The sequence below is a fragment of the Schistocerca nitens genome, chromosome 2 (genome assembly GCF_023898315.1).
Source record: "Schistocerca nitens isolate TAMUIC-IGC-003100 chromosome 2, iqSchNite1.1, whole genome shotgun sequence".
Classification (NCBI taxonomy): domain Eukaryota; kingdom Metazoa; phylum Arthropoda; class Insecta; order Orthoptera; family Acrididae; genus Schistocerca; species Schistocerca nitens.
Window position 1 is genome coordinate 221,111,587 of NC_064615.1, and position 23,974 is coordinate 221,135,560.

The 23,974-nt window shown below is 39.0% G+C and overlaps 1 protein-coding gene across 3 annotated transcripts in view; it reads left to right on the forward strand.

The window, feature by feature from the left end:
- Positions 1–23,974, forward strand: part of LOC126235938 (nuclear distribution protein nudE-like 1-A) — a 159,578-nt gene that overhangs the window by 130,083 nt on the left and 5,521 nt on the right. For 2 of the 3 annotated variants that reach the window (XM_049944907.1, XM_049944906.1), the window contains exon 8: positions 22,565–22,650. In XM_049944907.1, coding sequence (XP_049800864.1) covers positions 22,565–22,650 — 86 coding nt within the window. Of the gene's footprint in view, positions 1–6,853; positions 6,946–22,564; positions 22,651–23,974 lie in introns of all 3 variants that reach the window. The other variant, XR_007544845.1, reaches the window with a different exon arrangement.

A 23,974-nucleotide genomic window follows, 5' to 3' on the forward strand; every position in this document is an offset into this window, starting at 1 on the left:
GTAACATAGTGCTGTTACCAGTCACCATTTTCATACAACCAACATGATGAAATTACTGTTGTTCACTATTTTTTTAATGGGAAAAATAACTACATGCTCATTAGCTGTGTGAATAAAGCAACAAAAATCAGTAAAATAGGATAGGGAAACCAGAAACGAAGAACATATCTATTAATATTAACTTCAAAAGACAAAGTGTTTGGGATGTGGTACTAAATTTGTGGGCAGCTATAAGAAATGAGGTTGTCCTCTGCAGAACTGGCAAGGAAAGGAATATGTGGAAAAAGCCAACTAGAAGGCACAAAATGATAGGACATTATTATGACTTCAGGTACTGGAGAGGGATGTAGAGAGCAAAAAAACTGTAGGGCTAGGCAAAGACTGAAAAATGTCCAATAAATAATTCAGGACATTTGAAGTAAGTGCAATTCCGAGATGAAGATGTTGGCATAGGAGAGGAAGTTGTCGCAAACTGCATCAGAATAATCAAAAGACTGAAGACAAAATACATATAGCCTACCAGACAAACTATTACTTAACCCCCCAAAGGAGCACACCAGTGGCTTTGGAGCACTGTAGATGGTGAAGAAGTGGTGTCCGGCATTCATGTGACCCTTCACTGCTGACACACGTTACAGCATTCAAGTGGTATGTATGTGCCAGTCAGTTGTATGGAATCAGTGTAGTAAGATGAGTTGGCATTACAAAATGCTGTCATGTTTGGACCTACCCATGACAACACCACGAGTGAAGCTGCCCAATTTATTGGTACATCAACATGGACTGTACAGAGTGTATACCAGGAATGGCATACCTATCACAGTGATGTACAAAAAGCAATAAGAATAGTGATGTTAAAAAGATCGTAATCAGCAGAAACAACAGACAAGTGCCATGACAATGACAATCGGTTTCAAAGCTGCTGCCAGTGATTGCACGGCCGACTCAGCCAGTTCCCGATTGAAAACTGTGAAAGGAGCAGCATGTGCAGTGGATGGTTAGAGTGTGGTACCTCACAGCACCAAGCAATGCTGCATGTCTTTAAATGTGTAGATTACACAGGAATTGGACATTAACTGATAGGAAGTGTGTTGTGTGGTCCAGCAAATTGTTGTTTTGCCTCTTTTCAAATTATCAAGGCATCAGATCCACCAATGACCCAGTCAGGCATTCAGCCCTGTGTGCAGGGCGTAGCTCAAGCTGGAGGTGGTTTAGTGATGTTTTGAAGTATTTTTTGTTCTGTCTCTTCAGCCCACTCAAATTCTCAGTGACCAAGCATTGCTCTTTCTTTACAAACCAATTGTGCTGTGCTAGTGCAGGGTATTCTCAAATTAACCAGGAAGAAGGTTCATAATTACATTCATTTAATTCACTGAAATCGTAAAATGCAGATATTATCAAAAGCTACCGTGGAAACTTAAGGTACTCTCGAATTAACCAGGAAGAAACTTCATGGTGACATTAATTTAATTCACTGAAACAACAAATTGAAATTGTAACATGCAGGTATTATCAGAAACTTGACTTTTGGCATAATCTGTTCCTACATAATAACCAGCAGCCCATGAAGGGAGAAGAGAATCTTCCCCAATCATTTCTGAGAAAAGCTAATCGTGTACATTAAAACCAAAAGCATATAAAAAGACCCATGCCATAAATTCCAAAGGAATGAATTCACTTGAACCATTTTGCTCTCTTCAGCACCATTTTAATATTCCAGCATACATATGTAAATTTCTTGTAAGGTCTTCAACTCCCTCCTACAAGCTGCATCTTTGAACATATCTGACTTATTTCTGAGAAAGATATGTAGGATCTTGCTTAGAATCAACAAATTCATATTTGTCAGTATCAGTGAAATACTCCAACAACCATGTAACTGAGATGTTGTTTTATTTTATTTTGAAGGCTACCAGTTTTTTCATTCCACTATGCCATCTTCAGGCCCCTGCATAATAAAAAGAGTATAGAAGTAGTGTATATCAGGGTGTACAAGGCAAGCTTACAGAAAGTGAAGGGTGATCATAAAAGTGCAACAAAATTAAAGTAATGGTGTTAAACCAAATCACTGTGCACATCCAGCACAATAGACTAAAACATGTGTACATATTTGTTAGTCATAAAACTATTTAAAACCTCTGATTTATGAGACAACATGCAAAAAAACATTATAAAGATAAGAACTAGACAGTACACAATCAGGAGTTCCACTGAAACAAAGATTATTATTATTATAAGTATAAAATCTTGTATAAATCTTACAGATAAGGAAACCCCTAGCATATATAAGGACATATCTTCATTTAAAGTAAAATGTCACACACTAATCTATGAAGGCCATAAATATACATATTATTGTACTTCATAGATTACACAGTGATTTGGTAGCTTTAAGTACTTTCATGATTACCCTGTACGTTATGTAAGCTTGCCTTGTTCACCCTGATACATACTACATGTACAATCTTTTGTTATGTAAGGGCCTGAAGATGGCATAGTGGAATACTGAAACTGGTAGCCTTCAAAATAAAATAAAATGACATCTCAGTTACATGGCTGTTGGAGAATACCATTGATACTGACAGTTACTTAACCAGCCGTTGTCCCTTGTCTGTGATGGATCAACAGAGACAAATTCATATAGCCATATACAGAAGCATAGCAGCAATATAATTTTGACAATATGCCTTACTGTTACAGCTAATAAATGAGGTTTCATAATGTTCATAAAGCATTAGATGCTTACTCAGAAAAAGCAGAAGTTCATACAAACCTTGTGCCAGCTGTAAAGATCTTTTACTACAGGGTGAATGTATTTGCAGATTTGGTGTGTTATCGTTTCTTGAGTGAGATTTGATCTGAAGGAATGGTAGCACAAAAATCCACAGTATCGTGTTGAGATAGTGTACATACCTCATAAGAAAGATTTCATTATATCCCCTGAATGATGTTCTGCAGGTGAAGAAGCTATGTGCATATCTGTTTGCTCAGGACCAAAATTACTTGAAGGAGGAAATTTCAAAATTATGTTTGGCAAAGTTGAAGCACACTTCTATTGTCTTAACATGTTTGTATAAAAAACATGGATTCATCATTATGTCAGCAGTACATTCACCTGACTGTACTTGAATTTCACCATAAGTCTTACAATAAATGACAGTTGTGTTTTCTAGTTCTCGATGGCATACATCTGTGGTTCAGTACTGTTTAAACAATAACCCTTTATTACATCATAATTTATGTGGTTCCTTTTTTTAAAAATTATATATATATATATATATATATATATATATATATATATATATGGTTATAATAGAGGGAAACATTCCACGTAGGAAAAATATATCTAAAAACAAAGATGATGTGACTTACCAAATGAAAGTGCTGGCAGGTCGACAGACACACAAACATACACACAAAATTCAAGCTTTCGCAACAAACTGTTGCCTCATCAGGAAAGAGGGAAGGTGAGGGGAAGACGAAAGGATGTGGGTTTTAAGGGAGAGGGTAAGGAGTCATTCCAATCCCGGGAGCGGAAAGACTTACCTTAGGGGGAAAAAAGGAAGGGTATACACTCGTGCACACACACACATATCCATCCACACATATACAGACACAAGCAGACATATTTAAAGACAAAGAGTTTGGGCAGAGATGTCAGTCGAGGCAGAAGTGCAGAGGCAAAGATGTTGTTGAATGACAGGTGAGGTGTGAGTGGCGGCAACTTGAAATTAGCGGAGATTGAGGCCTGGTGGATAACGGGAAGAGAGGATATATTGAAGAGCAAGTTCCCATCTCCAGAGTTCGGATAGGTTGGTGTTAGTGGGAAGTATCCAGATAATCCGGACGGTGTAACACTGTGCCAAGATGTGCTGGCCGTGCACCAAGGCATGTTTAGCCACAGGGTGATCCTCATTACCAACAAACACTGTCTGCCTGTGTCCATTCATGCGAATGGACAGTTTGTTGCTGGTCATTCCCACATAGAAGGCGTCACAGTGTAGGCAGGTCAGTTGGTAGATCACGTGGGTGCTTTCACACGTGGCTCTGCCTTTGATCGTGTACACCTTCCGGGTTACAGGACTGGAGTAGGTGGTGGTGGGAGGGTGCATGGGACAGGTTTTACACCGGGGGCGGTTACAAGGGTAGGAGCCAGAGGGTAGGGAAGGTGGTTTGGGGATTTCATAGGAATGAACTAAGAGGTTACGAAGGTTAGGTGGACGGCGGAAAGACACTCTTGGTGGAGTGGGGAGGATTTCATGAAGGATGGATCTCATTTCAGGGCAGGATTTCAGGAAGTCGTATCCCTGCTGGAGAGCCACATTCAGAATCTGATCCAGTCCCAGAAAGAATCCTGTCACAAGTGGGGCACTTTTGTGGTTCTTCTGTGGGAGGTTCTGGGTTTGAGAGGATGAGGAAGTGGCTCTGGTTATTTGTTTCTCTACCAGGTTGGGAGGGTAGTTGCGGGATGCGAAAGCTGTTGTCTGGTTGTTGGTGTAATGCTTCAGGGATTCCGGACTGGAGCAGATTCGTTTGCCACGAAGACCTAGGCTGTAGGGAAGGGACCGTTGATGTGGAATGGGTGGCAGCTGTCGTAATGGAGGTACTGTTGCTTGTTGGTGGGTTTGATGTGGACGGACGTGTGAAGCTGGCCATTGGACAGGTGGAGGTCAACATCAAGGAAAGTGGCATGGGATTAACAGACACAAGCAGACATATTGGTCTTTAAATATGTCTGCTTGTGTCTGTATATGTGTGGATGGATATGTGTGTGTGTGTGAGTGTATACCTGTCCTTTTTTCCCCCTAAGGTAAGTCTTTCCGCTCCCGGGATTGGAATGACTCCTTAGCCTCTCCCTTAAAACCCACATCCTTTCGTCTTTCCCTCTCCTTCCCTCTTTCCTGATGAGGCAACAGTTTGTTGCGAAAGCTTGAATTTTGTGTGTATGTTTGTGTTTGTTTGTGTTTGTTTGTGTGTCTGTCGACCTGCCAGCACTTTCATTTGGTAAGTCACATCATCTTTGTTTTTAGATATATTTTTCCTACGTCGAATATTTCCCTCTCACAAAGATTATGTGACTTACCATACGAAAGCGCTGGCAGGTCGATAGAAACACACACACACACACACACACACACACACACACACACACACATTCATACACACAAAATTCTAGCTTTCGCAACCAATGGTTGCTTCGTCAGGAAAGAGGGAAGGAGAGGGAAAGATGAAAGGATGTGGGTTTTAAGGGAGAGGGTAAGGAGTCATTCCAATCCCGGGAGCGGAAAGACTTACCTTAGGGGGAAAAAAGGACAGGTATACACTCGCGCACACACACACACACATCCATCCGCACATACACAGACACAAGCAGACATTTGTCTGTTATTGTGACAAGAAAAGACTGTTGGTAATAGTAAGAGAAAGGTAGAGCTTTGAGTGTGTGGAAGATAATACAGTTACATGTGTATAAATGAAAGGAGGTACTGAATAGCAAGTCTTTATGGAAGTCATAAAAGTTTAACAAATTGAAAAAAGTGAGAATTTTCCCTCATTGCTTTCTTTGTTTTATCATTCAACCATTTCCCATTTGTGTGGAGCTTCTGTTCTGTCCAATCCCCGATTCCCCCAGCTCTTAAAATTTCGAAGGTCACCCCCCTCCCCCTCCCTGTGAAACATCACATTGAGTCCATAGAAATGAAATTTTAGGCTAAATTACTGTAGTTAATATTAATATATGTTTTATCTTTTTACTTGCTGTTATTGAACTTAGAGATATGTCTTAAGTATTGATGTTGCCCACCAATGCTGAAGCCCAAATTTCAGTGCTGTATGACTTAATTCTCTGTTCATACTTGACAGAATGTCACATAAACAACAAACAAAGGAAATACTTCCATTGTGTTCTGCAGCTATTATTGATTTACAAATTAGTTTTTTTGCGTTGTATGTGGTGATGAAGTGATAACTAAAGGTGACAAGCACAGATAAATTGACTTACATAAATATTAGTAATACAGGTACATATTTCTTACTAAGGAAAGATTGTATAAAAAAGGCCACACATCATTTTATCTGGGGGTTTGCAACATTTGGTTATTGCCAGATGCTGGTCTAAGAAATTGAAAACTGGGTTGCTGGTAACAAATGATAGTTGCAGAACGGGTGATATTTATTTTCTTTTTTTGGTTTTTTATTAGTTGTACAACTTGTTGGTCAGCAGCACATGTAGACATATTGGTGTTATTAGCTTGACATTCACACCTAATTGAAAAATAGTTAATTGTGAGAGGATTTTGCCAGCCTTTGTTGCATGTTCTAATTTTTCCAAAATGTGTATTTTTTCAAGATGCATGATGATGTAGACTATGTAAGGGAGAAATATGGGTAGGATGCAAGGGGAGAGAAGGAAAAACAGCATGCATTTACTAGATAAAGCTTGTTTTCTTATTGATTTACCAATAACCATCTCTTTTCCTGTTTATATTGAAAGTGTTCATGGCACTTACCAATTTGCTGTGTAATTTTAAAATGTAGTGGATATGTCTGCATTTATTAGAAATATTTATATGTGATTGCAAAGTTTCTGTAGATTGCTTTTCATTTGTAAATGCCACTTTACATTGTGAGAGACACTGTAGAAGAGTTACTGCTTAGTCCAGGACAGAGAATGTAACTGGAACTTTCAAATTACATGAAAAACATTTCTATTTCATCTGTCCTGGACACATTTACATAAGTTAATGAGAGGTAAGCAGTGCCCATTGTAAGAGTTGTTTGTTTATACGTGAATAATGTAAAGTGGATATTACAGTAGTTGCAGTGGTTAGTTTTCGTGTTGTTCTGTTGACAGCTTGAGAAATGGTTGTGCTCAGACTGTGACAAGCTCAGATGTGTGTGTAGCCGACGTACCTCACCATGCTCACTCCAGCGGCGGTAGTTTAGGTCTGTTAGTTTGCTGCATGTCTGTACACATTGCGTTTTCTGTGAAGTTACCTGGCATAATTGCTTCTTTACTAATCCTGTTATATAATGCAAATAAGTAACAACTCGACAAACTGGTGTGTTGTTCTGTACTCCCACAAACTGCATAAGCATAATTCCCATAACCTAAATATAGGGAATTTTAGGAAAAATATTGGACTATTAAGACTTGAATCAAGGTATATTCAGTAAGTGAAAGAAAAGAAAATTTCAGTGAGTTTTTATGAAATATTGAACTTATAATTTTGATGATCTTGGGAATGCTCCTATTCAGACTAGCTTTTTACCTTGGCCTTTATTAATGAAGGAACAATAGGAATAACGAGCTCGTGTCTGTTATGCCACTACATCTTCAAGGGCATTTATTATTTATTGTAAAAAAAAATGAGTGTTTGTATGGATGTGTAAAGTACTGTAACCACTTATACCACAAAAAATGTTTGTTCTTTCATATTAACTGCTGACAGTTAGTAAAGAGGGTTGCCACAAGTTCTGGGAATCAGGGAATTTCAAATGTATCAGGGAAAAATCAGGGTAATTTGGAAAAAGAAAACACTGGAAAATTTTCATTTTTGTCTCAGTAGCATGAAATTGTTTGCTTACTGAAATGTCATGCTTTGACGCTGGCTGGGTGCAGCTTAGTACATGCACAGCTTCCCTACTCTCTCTTTCTTACTGCTTCTCCCCTTCCCACCCCTCCCCTCAACTTACAGTCAGTGTGTGCTGCCACCACTACTTGCTGCTAGCTTAGCAGCAGCTGATGACAGATGGGGGGGGGGGGGCATGAGGAGTGGTTTGTTTGGATCTGGTTCTCAGAGCTTGTTGATACAGCGGCCGAAGACAATGGTCATGTGTGCATGAGTTGTGTCTGAGTGATTGTGTGAAAGTGTGTGCACTCTCATTTTCAGTCAAAGGCTATGGCCAAAAATTTCATTGTGAGAGTGTGATAGAAAAGACAAAGTGCCTATCTATGGCTCAGCGATCATATTTACAGCGAGTTGCTACCTATCCTCATTAGTATTGATTCTCAGAATATTTCGCAAGTTATCTGTTGTGTGGGGGATCACCGCAGTCTCATTTCATCAACATGGTGTCTGTGATACATGAATGAGCTGACCGCATGAGTGGACTTCCATGACAGACCAAATCCGCAGGCCATTTCTGTAGGTATCTCTAATGGATCAGGCCTGCCGATCTGAAGCCCATAGTTTCCCACTAATGTGTGGCCCCTGCCTGTCAGATATACTCTCGTCCATCTGCCCGCAGGCTGGGTCTGTCTTTTTGTGGCGTAATGCGGCGGGTTTTCATGGTTTATCCATGGACCCAGGACTGTGGTGTTCCTCGGCAGGCCAGAGCACACAGGCAATGGATTTCAGGAACTGCGACTGTCTCACCGCATGTACATTGTACAGTGTGGCATTTTGTAGACATTTTATTTATTCTAGGACATTTGGCACTTCAAAAGTTGTTTATATGTTAGAATGTACGGACGATAAGGAGAAGAAAATTGTGGCAGGCGCGGCAGTTGGTACGCTATTTACTCATGTATTTCTTGTAAGGAAAATTACACAATACCTGTAGAATAATAGACATAACAAAGTGGGTAATAACTGACAATAACGAACATAGTAGAACCAACATTTTATTGGTGGTTATCTATAGTGTTGGTTTACACAACTCTTCCCCACCTTATACATTTCTTTCAAGAGGCCTACCTTTTTCTTAGGTTATTTCTGAAAGCAGGTAAGGTATTTTAAATCTGTCTCGCGACTCCAACAAAATGTGTATTTTTGTCACCAAATGTTTTTCACTTTATTGAAATAAAAATAACATCAGTGGTCTTAATGAAACATATATACCATTTGGATCGCTTTCTCCATCTAAAACCAGTTCATTACAAAAGAGGTTGATGTTAGTACTTAAGATTTTCACTCACACGTTTAGAAATACAGAAGTATACTTTTTTTGTCAACTTACCCTTGATATCTCAAAATTTGACAGGGAAAAATGCTAAAACTTGTCTGGCAATCAGGTAATTTCACTTGGGGAAACTTGTGGCAATCCTTCTAAACTTCATGCAGTGTGTGGCGCAGCTGCAGAAAAAACTGTTAGAATAACTGCTTTTGACCGATGACCGTAGCAGTCTGGTCCCTTTGATCCCCCAAACCAACCAACCAATAACTGCTTTGCAATATGCAAGTTCTTAGTTTGTGTGTTTAAGAGGGAAAAATTCATACATCTCTTCAGAGAGACAGATAAATCTGAGGCTGGTGTGCTTCGTTATTATGCCTAACTTAAAAATACGCTGTTTACTGTTGTACAGTACTTGTGAGTTTTGTATTTTCATCCAGATGTATGAGAGCCTGAAAAAAACAGGAACAGAGGGAAAAGTTAATGCAGATACGAGTTAGTAGTGAAGTAAATGGATTACTGAAATGGTTGTAGTGAGGTAAAATGAGAATGATGTAAGAGATAACAATTCCAAGAAATAAAAAATGTATGTATAAGTACAGAACTTAGTTTGGGAAAATTGGATGAAACTGAACCATTTGAGAAATTGTGTGCACTTAGTATAACTGACGTGAAGGGATTATATGTAAATATTAAGATGAGGTACAGAGTATCAGAGGAAATGGGAACAAAATGAAAAATGTAAAGGTTGCAGCATCGAGAGTGTATAGTACTACATCCAAGAATGGGAAGATTAGACAAGGCAGTATATGGTAGCAAAATGAAAACTAAATAGATAGTGAACAGTAATTGGTAGTTAATTACAGTGTTAAACTGTGTAATGCTGAAATCTCACTCACAGATCCTGATGTAAGTTTATGAGAGACACAGAGGAAGCTTTGAAATTCAAGTGATTAATATTAACTCCCCCCCCCCCATGAACCATGGACCTTGCTGTTGGTGGGGAGGCTTGCGTGCCTCAGCGATACAGATGGCCGTACCGTAGGTGCAACCACAACGGAGGGGTATCTGTTGAGAGGCCAGACAAACATGTGGTTCCTGAAGAGGGGCAGCAGCCTTTTCAGTAGTTGCAGGGGCAACAGTCTGGATGATTGACTGATCTGGCCTAGTAACATTAACCAAAACGGCCTTGCTGTGCTGGTACTGCGAACGGCTGAAAGCAAGGGGAAACTACAGCCGTAATTTTTCCCGAGGACATGCAGCTTTACTGTATGATTAAATGATGATGGTGTCCTCTTGGGTAAAATATTCCGGAGGTAAAATAGTACCCCATTCGGCTCCCCGGGCAGGGACTACTCAAGAGGACGTCGTCATCAGGAGAAAGAAAACTGGCGTTCTACGGATCGGAGCGTGGAATGTCAGATCCCTTAATCGGGCAGGTAGGTTAGAAAATTTAAAAAGGGAAATGGATAGGTTAAAGTTAGATATAGTGGGAATTAGTGAAGTTCGGTGGCAGGAGGAACAAGACTTCTGGTCAGGTGACTACAGGGTTATCAACACAAAGTCAAATAGGGGTAATGCAGGAGTAGGTTTAATAATGAACAGGAATGCGGGTAAGCTACTACAAACAGCATAGTGAACGCATTATTGTGGCCAAGATAGATACGAAGCCCACACCTACTACAGTAGTACAAGTTTATATGCCAACTAGCTCTGCAGATGACGAAGAAATTGAAGAAATGTATGATGAAATAAAAGGAATTATTCAGATAGTGAAGGGAGACGAAAATTTAATAGTCATGGGTGACTGGAATTCGAGTGTAGGAAAAGGGAGAGAAGGAAACGTAGTAGGTGAATATGGATTGGGGCTAAGAAATGAAAGAGGAAGCCGTTTGGTAGAATTTTGCACAGAGCACAACTTAATCATAGCTAACACTTGGTTCAAGAATCATAAAAGAAGGTTGTATACCTGGAAGAATCCTGGAGATACTAGAAGGTATCAGATAGATTATATAATGGTAAGACAGAGATTTAGGAACCAGGTTTTAAATTGTAAGACATTTCCAGGGGCAGATGTGGATTATGACCACAATCTATTGGTCATGAACTGTAGATTAAAACTGAAGAAACTGCAAAAAGGTGGGAATTTAAGGAGATGGGATCTGGATAAACTGAAAGAACCTGAGGTTGTAGAGAGTTTCAGAGAGAGCATAAGGGAACAATTGACAGGAATGGGGAAAAGAAATACAGTAGAAGAAGAATGGGTAGCTCTGAGGGATGAAGTAGTGAAGGCAGCAGAGGATCAAGTAGGTAAAAAGACGAGGGCTAATAGAAATCCTTGGGTAACAGAAGAAATATTGAATTTAATTGATGAAAGGAGAAAATATAAAAATGCAGTAAATGAAGCAGGCAAAAGGGAATACAAACGTCTCAAAAATGAGATCGACAGAAAGTGCAAAATGGCTAAGCAGGGATGGCTAGAGGACAAATGTAAGGATGTAGAGGCTTATCTCACTAGGGGTAAGATAGATACTTCCTACAGGAAAATTAGAGATACCTTTGGAGAGAAGAGAACCACTTGTATGAATATCAAGAGCTCAGATGGCAACCCAGTTCTAAGCAAAAAAGGGAAGGCAGAAAGGTGGAAGGAGTATATAGAGGGTTTATACATGGGCGATGTGCTTGAGGACAATATTATGGAAATGGAAGAGAATGTAGATGAAGATGAAATGGGAGATAAGATACTGCGTGAAGAGTTTGACAGAGCACTGAAAGACCTGAGTCGAAACAAGGCCCCGGGAGTAGACAACATTCCATTAGAACTACTGATGGCCTTGGGAGAGCCAGTCATGACAAAACTCTACCATCTGGTGAGCAAGATGTATGAGACAGGCGAAATACCCACAGACTTCAAGAAGAATATAATAATTCCAATCCCAAAGAAAGCAGGTGTTGACAGATGTGAAAATTACCGAACTATCAGTTTAATAAGTCACAGCTGCAAAATACTAACGCGAATTCTTTACAGACGAATGGAAAAACTGGTAGAAGCGGACCTCGGGGAAGATCAGTTTGGATTCCGTAGAAATGTTGGAACACGTGAGGCAATACTAACCTTACGACTTATCTTAGAAGAAAGATTAAGAAAAGGCAAACCTATGTTTCTAGCATTTGTAGACTTAGAGAAAGCTTTTGACAATGTTGACTGGAATACTCTCTATCAAATTCTGAAGGTGGCAGGGGTAAAATACAGGGAACGAAAGGCTATTTACAATTTGTACAGAAACCAGATGGCAGTTATAAGAGTCGAGGGGCATGAAAGGGAAGCAGTGGTTGGGAAAGGAGTGAGATAGGGTTGTAGCCTCTCCCTGATGTTATTCAGTCTGTATATTGAGCAAGCAGTAAAGGAAACAAAAGAAAAATTCAGAGTAGGTATTAAAATCCAAGGAGAAGAAATAAAAACTTTGAGGTTCGCCAATGACATTGTAATTCTGTCAGAGACAGCAAAGGACTTGGAAGAGCAGTTGAACGGAATGGACAGTGTCTTGAAAGGAGGATATAAGATGAACAACAACAAAAGCAAAACGAGGATAATGGAATGTAGTCAAATTAAATCGGGTGATGCTGAGGGAATTAGATTAGAAAATGAGACACTTAAAGTAGTAAAGGAGTTTTGCTATTTAGGGAGTAAAATAACTGATGATGGTCGAAGTAGAGAGGATATAAAATGTAGACTGGCGATGGCAAGGAAATCGTTTCTGAAGAAGAGAAATTTGTTAACATCGAGTATAGATTTAAGTGTCAGGAAGTCGTTTCTGAAAGTATTTGTATGGAGTGTAGTCATGTATGGAAGTGAAACATGGACGATAACTAGTTTGGACAAGAAGAGAATAGAAGCTTTCGAAATGTGGGGCTACAGAAGAATGCTGAAGATAAGGTGGGTAGATCACGTAACTGATGAGGAGGTATTGAATAGGATTGGGGAGAAGAGACGTTTGTGGCTTAGCTTGACTAGAAGAAGGGATCGGTTGGTAGGACATGTTTTGAGGCAGCAAGGGATCACAAATTTAGCATTGGAGGGCAGCGTGGAGGGTAAAAATCGTAGAGGGAGACCAAGAGATGAATACACCAAGCAGATTCAGAAGTATGTAGGTTGCAGTTGGTACTGGGAGATGAAGAAGCTTGCACAGGATAGAGTAGCATGGAGAGCTGCATCAAACCAGTCTCAGGACTGAAGACCACAGCAGCAGCAATATTAACTTTAAACTACTCACAGCATAAAGTATTGAATATTAAAATGTGTGTGGAATTATCTCAAAGAAGAGCATGTGTATGACTAATATACTGATTCTCCACAAAGTCACCATTTTTGGCAGCATCTCTATTTTTGGTGTTAATTTTGTTGTATAATAGTTTGCTCCATTCCTTCATTTTTATCATGTAACACTTCTTCTTGTGTCTGAAATCACTGTTCAACTTTTAAAATACATATGTGCTTCATTATCAGTCTCGTGTGCAGCTGCATGTTTTCAACAGTAACAACATGTGAAACACTTGGAATGGAGTAGTGTGGAAAACTTTCAATATTCGTATTGCTCTTGAAAAGGACAAAGGGCACGAGTCTGTCTAGATGATTATTCTACATCAAGTGGATTAGTGATCATTTCCAGTTTGAATAAAATTTACCATTTCCAGTTTGAATAAAATTTCACACAGATGGTCCCTACAGAAAAAAAACCAACTAAGCTATGCAATATTTGAGCTCAAGATACAAAAAATAAAGATGTCAGTGACAGAAGGGAGGGGGACTGCAAAATGTGTACAAACCCTGTAATAGTTTTTTCAACTATTTTGTGACTGCAACAATTTTTGACAAAGTGCGAGTGTATCAGTGATACTTTAGTAGAGAAGTTATTGCCATCAATAAAGAACTTTGTATAATGCTCACATAAAAACAGATAAAATGGCCACACTTATATGAAATTCCAATAGTCATATAACATGAGCGATAGAGAGGAAGTGAGGTTTCACATAGAGTTAAGTATAAATCAGCATATGTATGAAGAATAAATGTTGCTTTGGATTAGTAAAAGACTACTAGGTGAACGGTGAGCATATTGTCATATTTTTACTGAGAAAAGTATTACGATCATAAACTATCTGGCCCATTTCATATCATAATGAGAATTACGTTTTTGACCCATGAAACTTGCTGATAACAAAACTAGCTGGTGCAAAGAAAATTATCCACTGAAAGCCTTGCCTCAGAATGCAAAAAGTGTATAGCATTAAAGACAGTAGCATTAAAAGGAGACCCTCCCTTAGAAATTCAGATGAGAAAAAAGTGAAAAATCGATGGGCAGCTGAATGAGACTACTGGTTCCACTGACAAAATGAAAAATCTAGTTGACTATAAATGTGCTCTGAAAGAAGAGCTGTTTAGTTCATCAAAGTGTAAATAATTGCCATATGTATAAATTAAGAGATGGTTGAACACATTTTTGTGAAAGATGGAAATATAAAAAGTTAGAAATATAGTAGAAGGAAGAAAAGATGAGGACAGAGAGATGAAGCAGCGAGGGGAATTTTAAATGTGAAAGAATGGTAATGATTTGCAAGAAGACACTTAAAATATGTGGGCCATGAGAGCACCTATCTTTATGGCCATTTGTCAAATGAGGACAATAGGAACAGAGCTGACATCTCTGTAGTCTGGTGTTCTTACCTCTTAGAATTCCCTTTCTCATTTCTTTTTCTCTTTACCAGTGTTAGTTTCAAAATCTAGCAGTTATGTATTTTTCCCTGTCATTTTGTCAACCATGTTCTCATCATTCCCACTTTCATTGTTGGGATTACATATTCTTTCCACGAGAGTTTCAAAATAGTTTTAAATAAATAATTAGTCAATCTATGCAGACTGTTTTCCTGGAATCATATGAATTAACGGCATTGAAGAAGAAAGTGCTTGTGTCAATATATGTTTATGATTTGGGTACCACTCCTCTTGCTCAAAGTCTTAATCCGGTCAGTTACTGAATTCTGGCTTGTGCATCAGCTTTATTTCCTCAGACACATTTATTTATTTATTTTTACATTCTCCTTTTCTTTGCACCTGTTGTTTATGTTTGTGCTCTTCCAGCCACTGCTTATAACTGCAATGAATTTCCTAACTAATCAGTGTTTTATTGGGAGCACCATTAATGGAACAATATTCACTGCTTCGTTTTGAATTTTCTATCACACAGTACTCTACTTGTTTGTGGAATCTAAACTCCTGCAACTTTATTTTATTTGCAGCCTTTTGCAATCTCTGTTGTATTTATACAATATTTTCTCCCTTTTGTGTATCCTTTTAATCATAATTAATAATTTATTGCTTGAGGCTCAATGTTACTGAACCATAAATAATCCAGTTCTTGTAAGTACAGTCTTTTTAAGTACAATTATATTGCATTTATTTTGTTTTTGACATGACGACACAACTTTTTATTTGTGTAGAAAGTAGACTTTTTCTGGATTGTATAACTTTTATTAAGGAATTGAGATGTACACTCATATTTTATGTGCAAATACACATTGAATGGAAAGCAATAGAACAGCTTTTATACATCTTCAACATTAGATGACATGCCAGGGTCTGATATACCTTCGTTTTGAAAATCCGTGGTTTTAATGTATTTTTTTATGAGTACTTCAGATTATTGTCAAAATGGTGCTCCGGCAAGATGAAATTCCCACAGTACGGACTACTGCCAAAATTCTCTCGTCAACACCTTAGCACTGGGACAGTATTATTAAAGAAGTGATGGAAATTCATAGCTCGACAAATCTGCTGAATAGAGACACGAGATACCAACTTAGCACAGTGTGGGATCCAGCAGTGGCCATGTTAAAATCACAGCGACTACAAAAGGGAACTCTTCGTCACACAAGGATGACACTTCAGTGGCAACATAGGTATTCGGGTGACAACAGCAAGGGTGGGCACACATTGGGGCAGACATGTAGAGGGTGGCCAATTAAAAGTGGCCCAGAGAAGAGAGTTCCAGAGTACAAAGAAACACAGCAGAGGAAAGGAAATACAGTACTAAAGCTGATGTTGAAAGTGATCTCCATTTACCTCTCAGAACTTTTGGGCCCTGGTCAGCAAGTTGCTCAAGGTGAACCCAAAGCTGGATCACTGGAATTATTACAGTCACATCCAAAATGTTCTGCTGCAGTTCTTGAAGACAGTGAGGCTCACTGTGACACACTTAAGGGCTCGCCACACAGAGTAATCACATACTGACAGATCAGGGGACCTGGCTGACCAGTTAGGGCTGCAACCAGACTGACCTCTGCTAACAACTCTGTCAGGGGTGAAGATTGTGTGTAAATGTGCTCCAAGGTTCGGCCGGCTGTATATGGGCAGTTGCTCCATCCTGTTGGAAGTAACTGTAGGTCTTTTTCCTCCTTTATTAATGCTGCCACAAATTCACTTCCAATCATATCCACTTCTCCGGGCCACTTTTATTTGCCCCACTCTGTATATCGGCATGTGACTCCAGCCAGAGCGCACTGCAGCAGGTGATGGCAGCACACACTATGATTGTGTGTGCCAATACTATTAGTTCTTTGTCTGACAGGTGGCATAGCTGTCACTTCTGCTATCAATCAGGAAATCCTTGCTGTTGATAACCGAACTTGGAGAATTCACATTGGCAGATTTTCTTCTTAGACTGGAATAAATAGGAGGTTTCAGTCGCAGCTCAGCAGTGTGTCGCCACACCTGAAAATGTCAGTCAGTTGCACTAGTAAAATATTATGGGAATTACACTATGACATCTGATGTCTCCCCCAAGTACCATTCCTACAACTAGTTCATCAGGGAAGTCTCAGGCAACACATTCTGTATCTATATGGGGAGGAGACACTGAAAGAATTGAATAAGTTTGATAAACTTAGGAATAAGAAGAGTAGATTGCTGTGTATTCTTGCATTCTTATTACAATCCCGAGATCTTAGAATTATTCCAACCTTCCCTAAGATAACATACTTTATAAACTCTGCAGCCACCAACAGAATTAGAAAATGAGCTGCCCATGCAGTGGTGAGGGAGAGGATTCATCAGACTCAGTGGGAATTGGATTTCGTATCCAGAAATTTCTGGCAGCCCAATTGAATACTTTGGTAGGAGAATGTGAGCACCACAGCCACAACTCAGAAGACTTTGTTAATCTGCACGAGAACTTACGACTGGCACCATAAGATATTCTCATTAGTTTTGACGTGGTGTCAATTTTCATTTGAGTGCCACTGCAGGAATCAGTATTACTCATTGGCGAGAAGGGAAACTTGTTTTTTATTAAAGCATGTGCTCACCTACACCGAATTTTTATTCAGTGACCAATACTTTTAATAGACTGACAGGTTTGCAATAGGTCTTCCCTTATCACCTGTTGTGGCTAATCTTTTTATGCAAAATTTTGGGGTGAGAGCACTCCATTCAGTGGTTTTGAAACCTGTGTGCTTTTGGTGATATGGGGGTGACACCTTCATAATCTGGCCCCACAGCACTTGATCACTGGATGATTTTTTACATTATCTTCACTCAGATGTCAAGTTTATAGAGGAAATGGAAAAATGGTGAACTATAGCTGCTGGATATTTTGGTGCAGAGAAAGGGGAAAGCATCCTGGGTCACACTGTGTACGTAAACCTACACATACAAACTTATCCTTAAAGGCCACCGACTGTCACCATCCTGCACAGTGAAGTGACAGCCATATCAGATTCAGACAGTTTATCTAACCATCTATGCCAACTTCGTACCATATTCTTACAGGATGGATATTCTGAATGGGCATTTGGCACATGATAGATGAAGTGAAGAGCTGGAAGAAAGAGAAAACAAAGAGGAATAGTCATCTTGCAATAGTATGGCAGTATTTCTTTGGTGATATGAAAATTACTGAAGAAATATAAAGTTAAATGCATCTTTTGTCCACCAACAAAACTTCTTGGCCCAATGAAATAAAATTTTGATTTGAGAAAGCTGGGTGTCTGGAAGATTCCCTGTAACTGCAAGATGTCACACATTGGACAGACTTTTCGCACTGTGGAAGACAGATGTGTTGAACATAGGCAATACACTTCTGGACCAGCCAGAGAAACCTGCAGTGGCCAAGCATTGATTCAGGATGGGGTGCAATATGGACTATTAAAACACCAAAATATCTTGTTCATACTGGACAAGTGCTATTAACACTCTCAGTTCCAGCCCTGTTCTATGTACCCAGCACCAGAAACCAGACAATTTTATCAATATTTAGAGACCTGCTGTGGTAACATTTGTTAATGTATGTTGACAAATAGCCAACCATTTAAATTCTACTTCCTTCTACTTTTAAATTATGGTGAGATGTTTATGTTGTATTTAATAGAATTTGAAGGTAATCACATAATTAACTGCCATGTTTTTGTAAATTTAAAAGTCATATATTTTCAAATAAAATACAGCAAAAATTTTATAAAGTGAAAATATTTTATTTATATACACTCTTTATATTCCTCAACTCAGTTCTCACACAGAATCATAAGGTTTCTTTGTGTGGTATATTTTGAAACAAGGTTCCATACGCAATGCAACACCACACTGCTCATATTGGTACCGTGTTTCTTTGCGGGAAGCTTTTCCAGTTCCTTTCTTGCTCCTGGAGCTGCATACATGGCACACACTTGCAGCATACTTTTTGGATGTTGATGGTATGTGCTGCAGAAAATGCCTTTGTGATAATCTGCCCACAGTTCCACTTTGTACAATTGTACCAGCGACTTGTTGTGCTTCCTCCTGAGTGAACTCAGCTGCAAGTGTTATCAAAAAGTCAGTGATTGTCATTTTCTTTTGGTGCACCAAATTTTACGACAAGAATGAATTTGACACTCCCATAAGCAGCAGGTGAAAATACATCTTCCTCCACCATTTTACTGTCCTGTGTCGAAATGCATTGTACTGTAAGTGTTGGTCTGCAAGGTCGACCCCAGCCTTGTTGCAATTGTAATCTAGAACTTGAAGTGGCTTCAGTACAAATGTACCATTCCTTTTTGTGCGTGTACCAAATGATGCCATATGTCTAGTTGACAATGATTACACATCTCTCTTGTCCTTCCATTTCATTGCCAACACATTACCTCTACGTCTGTATGTCATTTCTCCCTTCTGTAGTTTAGTTGCTACTAAATCTTGGGGCATCGATCTCATTGAATTGCTCACAGTGCCTGCAGCACCAGTTCCTGCTTGAGCCAACCGCTGAAACAAATCTGGACTCGAATAAAATCTGTCTAAGTACACAGTGTGGCTGGCCTTTATGCAACAGATTGCTTTCAGACAGGAGCCTCAACGTAACTGCCGATGATGCGTTGTCGAGCGCCTGCTTTCCAGCATACACTTCAAAATTGAGGACATAACCACTGCTTGCCTCTGCAACAGTGTACGGCTTCAAGCCGTATTTGTGAGGTTTGTTCTGTATGTACACTCGAAAAACTTACATGACCTCAAAATGGGCATATACCTTCATCTGTGCTAAGTTTTTCTGATGGACGATATGCTTGAATACAACATTCCCTCAGCCTGTTGTAGTAAGGAAGGATTTTGAAGAGTGGATGAAATCCTCCTCCTCCTGGCTTTTTTTGCTTACGATTATCAGTGAGATGTAAGCAAGGAAGTGTCTGATTATACCACAAACGACTCATTATATGCAGACAAAAATTGCAACTTACAACTGGATTAGAGCACCAGTGATCTGCCATTCTTGACCTTCTGGAAATGCACATATGGAAAACGATGCCGAAGAAACATCTCATTTCAGTCAACGTAACTGGCTTCCATGAACTCAATATTGAATGAAGTTTCAGTTCATTTTTACTGTGTTTCTTTTAATTGTTTGCGCTGCATATGGATTTGTTTGTGGTTTCAAGTCTCTGATATCTTCGTTCGTAAGAATCACTTTAGCACAGTCGAATACCGAACTTGTAGAATTGATGTCTGCAAGTATTTTTCTCGGCATTATGTTGATAGGCAAAGATGGTAAAAAATCAGCTCCGCTCCAGACGTCAGCTTCAGCAGCGGGAACATCAAGTGGTGTGTACTGAAATTCATCATCACTTCCAGCCCCTTCTGATGAGCTACTTTCGTTCAGATCGTCAACTGAAAAGAATAATATAGCCTGTGACAGTGTGGTTGCCGCAAAGCCTAACAAAATGCATGACACAGCGTAAGATTTTTTGCGTAAATAGTAACAACACCACTTAATGTATAAGTAATAATTCATATTCCTTCAAAAATGCCATTCTCTTCCTCATCCTCTTCTTCACTCTCTGTATCATCTAAAACCTCTTCCATCATGAGTAAGTCACTTATTTCCTGATCGGATAGACCTCTCCATGCTGTTTCGAACAAAGCTCACAACCTACAATTCGCCATGTCTCGGCGTTGGCGCGAATAAAGCGCTGCGTGCCAACGTTGGTGTGAAGAATTATTACTCCTCAAACATCGCTAACAGAAGATACTTCTCGCCATCTGTGAACGCAAGCCTGAACTAAGATCCCTGGAAGCCCATACCACCATCCAAAGATGTCAGAAAAGCGTCAAAGAGATGATACTTGATGAAAACACTGTAGCCCATAAATTCTACAGGCTTGGCGATTTTCAGAAGTCCAGTGGCCAATAAATTTTATGGGCTTGGTGTGGAGAGTGTTAAAGAAGCAATGGAGATTTGCAGCTTGCAGGAACTTTTCACTACTGGTCACTGAATTTGGCACGTTCACACCTGCACGTTTTCATTGTAGAATGGCATAAATAGGATGCTTTGGTAAACAGCTGTGCAGTGTGTTTGCTGCACCCGAAGATGTCGGTCAGCTGCGCCAGTTAAATATTGTGGGAATTTTACGGCATCCGACATCTCTCCACAGAACCATTTCTACTAGTAGCCCATCTGGTAAGCATCAAGCAACACATTTCAAATCACTGATTAACTAGCAGAACACAGTTACAGAGTAGCACTTCCAGCCTTTGCTTTTTTATGGGATAATTTGAAGAGTACTGCTGTAGCACAATTGTCTTATGAGGGTTGATAAGGCACATGATTTATGATATGCGATTATATTTCGGCCACTATTTTAATTCATTGTCGCCATTGTATTAGTGGAAGCATCTATACATGCATTTCTTTCTAGATGAAACTCATAGTTTTTCAGTCCAAAGTAAATGTGTATTTTCCTTCCAGATAGCTTGATGTTTGCGGCTTTCAAGTGAAATGCATGGGAGTTATCCTTGTAGATAATAAGATAATAGTGCTGTAGAAAGATATACATGTCGCACAGTGTCGTGTGCTGTTTATCGTAGACTGACAGAGTCCTACATATGCCAGAATGCACATTTGTCAACTGCTGAAGTCAACAAATGTGCCTTCAGGCATAGGTCTGACTCTGTTGACTGTCTCTGCAGATCGCTAAAGGAGACATTTAATGGTTTGAGGATGATCCGCGCGCGCGCCCACACACACACACACACACACACACACACACAGACATGTTCATGTACCTATTGATGATTCAGCATCACAGCTGTTCAGTGGGTTGTTACATTTATTCCTTAAGTTATTTATTCTGTCAAGGATTTTCCATTACCATAAATTATAAGGTAAATAGACATAATTTAAGAAGACAAGATGTAGTACTTACAATGTGTCTTAAATTGTTTATTTATTCTATTAGGAAAGATTCCAAATGTAATTTTCATAACCATTGTTGCGGTGCACATTCAAATATAATTGGACTTATGATGTGAATAACAAGACAATCTTATATTGTAACATAACTAGTGACCTGCTTCAGCTTCACATGGGCAGCACTAAATATCTCTGCCTCTTTACCATCTTTGTTGTAGCAGCAATAAATTATATACACAAACCTTCTTCCTGAATCAATTTATCTACTAGTGAAAACTATATTAAAATCCCTACAGCAGACACTGAGATTAGCCTTCACATGCTGACTGAAAAACATGGTGGGAGACTTTAATTTCTAATATGTATATAGTTGTGTATAGACTCTGGTCAAGCTTCACTACTCTCTGGAGTTGCAGTGACTGTTTGCTGCTTTGTCCCCCCCCCCCCCCCCCCCCAATACCATTTCCTCCATAGATGATCAGCTCGTAGCTTCCATTATTGCCACAAGATGTCACTCCAAATGTCAGTTAAATATGGCACAGATAACAATATTTACACACTCATTAATCCTATAATTACAAATTATGTATACAAATTTTCCTCTTGAGTCAATCTACCTATTGGTGAAAACTGTATCAAAATCCCTACAGTAATTTCTAGGTTTAGCCTTCACATACAGACTGAAAAATGCAGCAAAGGGCTTTAATTTAGTAATATGTATAGGTACAGCAAATAATGTGAGGAATTTTCAGCAGGACTCATCCATTTTACTGAAATATGTTGTCTGGAATTAAAATCAAATGTTTGTAAGACAGTTTATTTTCCTGTTGTAGAGAGAGCAGTGAGAAACAAGTTTAACACAAGACTTGAATTAAAAATTGTTCTGTATCATTTTTATTTCATAATTATTTTTGACTATCATATAAAATGTATGTTGAATCAATGGTTCATTTTGATTTCAGTCTATTGAATCAAAATTAACAGCTTCTCGCAATATTGCCAGAGACAACATACATCTCAGTGATGCAACAAACCGAGAACCTTACAGGTGAAGTCTAAATTTTATAACTTTTTCAAAATTTTATGATAATTTATTCTTTTGAACTAAATTTTTATTTTGAAATTAAAATTAATAGTAACATTTGAAGCATAAAGCAGTCATCTTTCTGCAGATCATGTATCTAGCCAATTTTAGACAATCTTACAGTATCATAGTGTTAGTTTAATAGGTAATAAAACTGGTACTCCTAACTTACAGGTTTATTAAAGATGTCTTGTGAAAAATATGAACATACTAACAAGCATCAATGAGATGAATATGGTACACAACGTTCACGTTTTGAATATCGCAAACATTGTAGTAAACCTGTAGAAAAACATTGGAGGCTCGTTGTTCAGAATTCGGGAAGTTGTAAGCTAATAGAAAAGGACAAAGCAGCTTTCATTAGAAGTTAAGGACTGTGTAAGATTATAACAATCAGTGTACTTTATGTCAGTTATAACTGACGTTCGAGCGGTTATCTGCTGTGAAACTGATGCAGACGCGTAATGTACATTGGCCTGAATTATAACATAATAGTACTAACATGGGTCTGTCTGTATACACTCTGGGGTAGCTGTTTATGGGCTTATTCTTTTTCTGACTAGTCCAAACTGACAGTCCTACCAGCATCCTTCAACATTTATTGATGATTTCTTCTACTTCAGCCTTAATGGGATATCTACCACAGTGGGTTGTTGTTGTTGTTTTTTTTTTTACCCCACTACAGAGATTAAATAACAACATGGATAATAAGCCATTTATTTTCTGTTAAGGAATTCTTTGCTCACCATTTGTGAGAAACCAGTTTTTGGGCCGAAGACCATGATGACAACAACAGAATTGATGGGTAACTTCTTTTAGGGAAGTGGATTGGGGCAGTTGATACTATTATGTTCAAAGTATAACTATTTTAAATGATGGTGAATTAAAAGAGTCAGGTTTATAAGTGATATGTGAATACTTTTGATGATACAAAATTGTTAAAGGCATTTGGGACCACTTCTTGACTAAATGCCTATTGGATTCTGTCTCGGGTTCTTCAGCCAAGGTTTGACTGATGATTTTTCTGACGTTTCGGCAGGATGAGCAGGTGGCATTGTCAAAACTTCACCCTCCATTGCTGGTAGTGGAATGGAGCTGAGCTCATGGCTGCAGGTTATATGTACATTTCACATCAACGTCCAAGGGCTTCTCCACATCAGTGCAGTTCTCCCCTTACTACCTCCAATGGTCGTTAACTGCACCACAGGAATCCAGAATCCATTTACCTTGAGGCTTTCTTCTTTCTTGTTAAAGCTTTTCTCATGTTTGTGTAATTCTATAGCTTCTC